Source organism: Nicotiana tomentosiformis, chromosome 11, assembly GCF_000390325.3.
Source record: "Nicotiana tomentosiformis chromosome 11, ASM39032v3, whole genome shotgun sequence".
Lineage (NCBI taxonomy): Eukaryota > Viridiplantae > Streptophyta > Magnoliopsida > Solanales > Solanaceae > Nicotiana > Nicotiana tomentosiformis.
In genome coordinates, this window is record NC_090822.1 from 15,717,962 (window position 1) to 15,724,395 (window position 6,434).

The 6,434-nt window shown below is 44.6% G+C and overlaps 1 protein-coding gene across 1 annotated transcript; it reads left to right on the forward strand.

Annotated features, from left to right (window-relative positions):
- The first annotated feature begins 319 nt into the window (after positions 1–319).
- Positions 320–4,215, forward strand: LOC138891464 (uncharacterized). Its single transcript, XM_070188808.1, has 6 exons — positions 320–1,333; positions 1,442–2,766; positions 2,896–3,059; positions 3,156–3,527; positions 3,609–3,909; positions 4,098–4,215. The coding sequence occupies exons 1-6, from the start codon at positions 320–322 to the stop codon at positions 4,213–4,215; spliced, it is 3,294 nt and encodes a 1,097-aa protein (XP_070044909.1).
- Positions 4,216–6,434: the final 2,219 nt, after the last annotated feature.

Here is a 6,434-nt window from a genome sequence, read left to right on the forward strand (position 1 = left end):
GAAGAAAGAAAAGAGAGGCCAAACTAAAGAAAAAGAATAAGAATTAAAAGAGCGAAACACAGCAGAAGGAGAGATGGAAAAGTCAGGATTGGAGAATTTGGAAAAGCCGGGATGAAACATACGAGCCGTCGCAAAGCATTTAGAAACGTTTAACTGCTCAGGTGCATTGCATCCCCAATGTGCGATTACCTATCTGTAAATTGCTTTAAAACTGACCAAGTTGTTGTGTGTGCAAGTGACAGGTTCTGTTTTAGGTGGTTAGTTTGTTGGCATCCTGGCAAGTCACCCTTATAACACCAGATCAAAGTGCAAGGCAGTCATGACTAGCAAAGAATCGGACACGGGTGTTGTCGACCCGCCAAGGGAGATTGTAGAATCGGAGTCTGAATTGAAAGAGGAGGTCTACAAGTTGAAGCATCAAATGGCAGAAATGTATCAAGCCTGGGTCAGGGGGCATCCTCCACCTTCATTCCCCGCTAATTACCCAGAAAATCCCACTTTCATCCCACCACTGTCACAAGCCCAAGATCCCATTACCATTGACCTTTCCCCTCAGCACGCACCAGGCTTTACCCCTTATCACCACTACCCTGGCACCTCGTCCCAAACTTTTCATGCTCCACTAGCCAAAACAACCGCATACCCTGCTCCGACATCCGCTCCTGTTTTCGTAGCCCCTCCGCGAGCTACCCTTCACAGATCTTCTAGTGAACCCGCGTTCCAAGCTCCAGATACCCAATATTATGTTCTGAAACCAACTTTCAAAGTCACGGATCCTTATTCCCATGCCCCTCACTTTAAACCTCCTGTCGAAACTGAGAAACCATCCCAGAATGTGGAGCAGGACGAGATGTTCAGGAAAGTGAAGAGTCTAGAGCAATCTTTGAAGAACATGCAAGGGATAGGAAGCCAAGTAAGTGTGGCTTACAAGGATTTATGCTTATTTTCGGATGTCCAACTGCCCGCTGGGTTCAAGATGCCCAAGTTTGACCCGTACGATGGACATAGAGATCCTGTGGCCCATTTGAGAGGCTTTTGCAGCAATATGAGAGGCGCCGGTGGGAAAGATGAATTATTAATGGCGTATTTCAGTCAGAGTCTGAGTGGGGCAGCTTTAGAATGGTACACCCACCAAGACACTAGCAGGTGGTACACATGGGATGACTTGGCTCAGGCCTTTGCTCGACACTTTCAGTACAATTTAGACATTGTCCCGGATCGCCTATCTTTGACCAAGGTAGAGAAGAGGCCCAATGAAAGCTTTAGGGAATATGGTTTCAGATGGAGAGAACAAGCTGCACGAGTCTACCCTCCGATGGAAGAAGATGAGATGGTCGAGTACTTTCTTCAAGCCCTAGAGCCCACTTACTTTGGCCATTTGATCTCAGCCATAGGTAAGTCCTTCAACGATGTGGTAAAGATGGGAGGAATGGTGGAAGAGGGAATCAAGTCAAGCAAGATCATGAGCTACTCTGCCATAAAAGCAACCACACAAGCAATTCAAAGTGGCGCTGGAAGCCTGTTAGGCAAAAAGAAGAAAGAAGATGTCGCTATGTTTGTCTCCGGATCGTGGCGTGGCCCAAGGGGTCCGCCTCACCAGTACACCCAAACTCAACCCCGGCCTCAAACCTACACCCAAGCTCCATATAATCCATCTCAGCATTATTTCCCACCACAAGACCCTCGATATTCTGTCGAGCTACCCCAATACCATGTTCACCACGCACAGTCATATGCTCAACCCCCTCCCTACCCGCAATGGCGTGCTCCAACTCCACAAAATCCTTATACGCCCCCACAACCATACCAAAACCCTACTGGTCCAAGTTTTCAACCAAGGCCAGATTACAGAAAAGAGAGGCAGCAGCGAAAAGAAACCTTCACCCCTCTTGGAGAGTCCTACACCAGTTTGTTTCAGAGGTTGAGGCAGTTGGACGTTTTGAGGCCGATTGAGCCAAAGATACCAAATCCGCCTCCAAGGAACCTTGATTACTCCCTTAGATGTGCGTATTGTTCTGATGCCCCGGGGCACGACACGGAGAAGTGCTGGCATTTGAAGAGGGCGATCCAAGAGCTTATTGATACAAATCAAATTGTGGTCCAGAGCCCGGAAGCGCCAAACATCAACCAAAATCCTTTGCCGGCCCATGCAGAGACACATATGATCGAGATAATTCATAAGGATGGGGAGCCCAAAAACTCTTCCAAGTCTGTCATGATGATCCGGGCTAGCAAAAGTAATCCAACCAAAGCTCTAGATTCTGCAAAAGCAATGTCCTTGATAGTTAAAGGGGTGTCGGAGAAGCCAAGCACGCTCAACATGAAGCCATCTGTATTGGTTGTGAAAGGTCCTCCAGTTGATGTTGAAGCGAACCAGGAAAAGCAAAAAGTAGTCGTGCCAGGGGTCCCGGGCAAGCCTATCATAATTGTGGAAGGGGCTCGTGTTACCCCCGTTATTATTAAGCCAGTGACCCAGTTACCAATGGTTGACACAAAGGCCGTCCCGTGGAATTACAAACAGGTGATAGTAACATACAAAGGGAAAGAAGTAGAGGAAGAAGTCAATGGAACCGGAGGACTGACTCGTTCTGGGAGATGTTTTACCCCAGAAGAACTGAGGAAAACCAAGCCATTCAAGGACGGCCACATCCCAGTAAAAAAGCCGGTCACCGAAGAAGAGGCTGAGGAATTCCTGAAAAAGATGAAAATGCAAGACTATTCCATTATAGAAAAGTTGAGGAAAACACCAGCTCAGATCTCTCTTTTGTCTTTGCTGATACATTCAGATGAACACCGCAAAGCCCTGATGAAGATTTTGAATGAGGCCCATGTTCCTGATAAGATCACGGTGAACCACTTGGAAAAGATTGCTAACAAGATTTTCGAAGCAAACAGGATCACTTTCTCAGATGATGAACTTCCTATGGAGGGTACAGAGCACAACCGAGCTCTTTATCTCACAGTTAAGTGTGAGGATTCTGCTGTCTCAAGGGTACTGGTTGATAACGGTTCTAGTGAAAATATTTGCCCTCTTTCCACTTTGCAAAAGTTGAAGATCGGCACTGAAAGGATCCACATGAACAATGTATGTGTTCGAGGCTTTGATGGAGGAGGGAAAGATTCGGTCGGTGATATAATGCTCGAATTGTCAATAGGGCCAGTTGAGTTCACTATGGAGTTCCAAGTGCTAGATGTGGCTGTCTCTTACAACCTGTTGTTGGGCAGGCCCTGGATACATGCTGCCAAGGCAATCCCGTCTTCTCTGCATCAAATGGTAAAGTTCGAATGGGACAGGCAGGAAATAGTTGTGCACGGTGATGAGAACTTATCTGCTTACAATGACATAATTGTTCCATTTATTGAAGTTGAAGATGATAAAGGGACTTGGGTGTACCAAACATTTGAGACAGTGTCTGTAGAGAAGATTCCTGAGGGAGAATGCATTCCAGGTCCAAAGCTACCCTCTGCGTCCGTCATGGTAGCAAATGAAATGTTGAAGAATGGTTTTGTGCCGAGCAAAGGCCTGGGTTCGTCTCTGTAGGGTATTGCACATCCGGTGTGTCCACGTGAAAGTTTCGGCACATTTGGTTTGGGATTCACACTCACAGGGAAGGACATGGAAAAGGCTAAAAATTTAAAAAGAAAGGCATGGTCACTTCCTAAGCCTGTTCCACATATCTCCAAGTCTTTTGTCAAGCCAGGGGTCGCAAAACGCCCAATATCAGCGGTCCCAAAACCTGTGGTCAACTTTAATGAAGAGCTGATCAAGAGGTTCCAGAGTCTGTTTGATGAGGTTAATATGGTAGAAATCAGGGAAGGTTCCAGTAATGCCGATGTGCAGCTCGTTGGGCCAAATGTGAAGCTTAGAAATTGGAAAGCTACTCATCTCCCTACCCGGAAGGAGTTTTGGTAGTTTGCTTTGTTTTCCTTTCTGTTATCTGGGTTATTCCAGGGTTGTAATCCAGATTTTTTATTTTTTTTGCTTGTTTTGATGTACAAACCCTTCTATCCTTTTATTCTCAATGAAATACAACTTCCCGTTTTTCCATTATTCCTGATAGCATTTCATTTTTGTTTTGTTTCTTTTTTCTGTACAGTTCTTTTGATGCTGGTTTCAATGACATGACATGCATGAGGAATTTTCAGCCAAATCTTAAAAGCCAACCTAATTCTGAAATAACAATCCAAGAAGTAGAGTGTGATGATGAAACATAATATGATGATGAAGCAGCATTTCAGAAAATCGGTAGAGAACTAAATCACTTTGAAGAAAAACCCAAGCCTAATTTGAATGAAACTGAAGCAATCAATTTAGGAGATCAAGATAATCTCAGGGAAACCAAGATAAGTGTGCATCTGGAACCACAAATCAAGGAAGAAATAATCAAAGCACTGTTTGAATATAAAGATATTTTTGCATGGTCGTATGACGACATGCCAGGTTTGAGCACTGATTTGGTAGTTCATAAATTGCCAACTGATCCGGCATTCCCTCCAGTCAAGCAAAAGCTAAGGAAATTTAAGACTGACATGAGTGTGAAGATCAAAGAAGAAATCACAAAGCAGCTTGACGCAAAGGTCATTCAGGTCACTCGATATCCCACTTGGTTAGCTAATGTCATGCCAGTACCAAAGAAGGATGGTAAGACCAGGGTCTGTGTTGATTATCGTGATCTCAATAAGGCAAGTCCAAAAGATAACTTTCCATTTCCGAACATCCATATTCTGATCGACAATTGTGCCAAGCACGAGATTGGGTCATTTGTGGATTGCTACGCAGGATATCACCAGATCCTGATGGATGAGGAAGATGCAGAAAAGACAGCATTCATCACACCATGGGGGACATACTGCTACCGGGTAATGCCATTTGGTTTGAAGAATGCTGGGGCAACTTACATGAGGGAAATGACTACCATATTTCATGACATGATATACAAGGAAATTGAGGTTTATATAGATGATGTGATCATAAAGTCAAAGAAGCAGTCCGACCATGTTGGAGACTTGAGAAAGTTTTTCCAAAGGCTCTGCAGGTACAACCTCAAGCTCAATCCGGCAAAATATGCATTTGGTGTCCCGTCTGGGAAACTGTTAGGATTCATAGTCAGTCGACGCGGTATTGAGTTGGACCCATCAAAGATCAAAGCCATCTAAGAATTACCACCGCCAAAGAACAAAACCGAGGTAATGATCCTTCTCGGAAGGTTAAACTACATCAGCAGGTTTATTGCTCAACTCACGATAACTTGTGAGCCCATCTTTAAGTTGCTAAAGAAGAATGTTGCAGTTAAGTGGACTGATGAGTGTCAGGAAGCATTTGATAAGATCAAGAGTTACCTGTCAAACCCACCTGTGTTGATCCCGCCAGAACCTGGGAGACCTTTAATTCTCTATTTGACGGTATTGGATAATTCTTTCGGTTGTGTGTTGGGTCAACACGACATCACAGGCAAGAAAGAGCGAGCCATTTATTATCTCAGCAAGAAGTTCACTCCTTATGAGGTTAAGTATACTCTTCTTGAAAGGACATGTTGCGCCCTGACTTGGGTGGCGCAAAAGTTGAAGCATTATCTATCATCCTACACTACTTACCTCATTTCTCGTATGGATCCTCTAAGGTATATCTTTCAGAAGCCTATGCCCACTGGAAGGTTGGCAAAGTGGCAGATTTTACTCACAGAATTTGACATCATCTATGTGACTCGGACCGCGATGAAAGCCCAAGCCCTAGCCGATCACTTGGTCGAGAATCCGGTGGATGAAGTATATGAGCCACTGAAGACTTATTTTCCTGATGAAGAAGTGATATATGTTGACGAGGCTGATCATGATGAAAAGCCAGGTTGGAAACTCTTCTTTGATGGAGCTGCTAACATGAAGGGTGTCGGAATAGGGGTTGTACTCATTTCTGAAACAAGGCATCATTACCCCGTAACAGCCCAACTTCGATTTTATTGCACTAACAACATGGCTGAATACGAGGCATGCATTCTGGGTTTGAGGCTAGCTATAGACATGGGAGTTCAAGAAATATTGGTTTTGGGAGATTCATATTTGTTGGTTCACTAGATTCAGGGAGAATGGGAGACTCGTGATTTGAAGCTCATACCGTATCGACAATGTCTGCATGATCTTTGTCAATGATTTAGGTCGGTAGAATTCAGGCATATTCCCAGGATTCATAATGAGATTGCCGATGCCTTGGCTACTCTGGCGTCGATATTACACCATCCGGATAAGACTTATGTCGACCCTCTGCATATCCAAATCCGTGATCAGCATGCCTATTGCAATGTGGTTGAGGAGGAACTTGATAGTGAGCCTTGGTTCCATGATGTCAAGGAATACATCAAATTGGGGGTATATTCGGTACATGCCACAGGCGATCAAAAGAGAACCATTCGACGTCTGGCTAGCGGATTTTTCTTAAG

Bases quoted from the DNA above. Each gene is read 5' to 3' on its own strand.
- LOC138891464 (XM_070188808.1), top strand. From the start codon at position 320: ATGACTAGCAAAGAATCGGACACGGGTGTTGTCGACCCGCCAAGGGAG. The intron at 2,767-2,895 runs GTCTTTGCTGAT...CGAAGCAAACAG, and splicing joins CCAGCTCAGATCTCTCTTTT to GATCACTTTCTCAGATGATG. The intron at 3,060-3,155 runs GCACTGAAAGGA...AATTGTCAATAG, and splicing joins TTTGCAAAAGTTGAAGATCG to GGCCAGTTGAGTTCACTATG.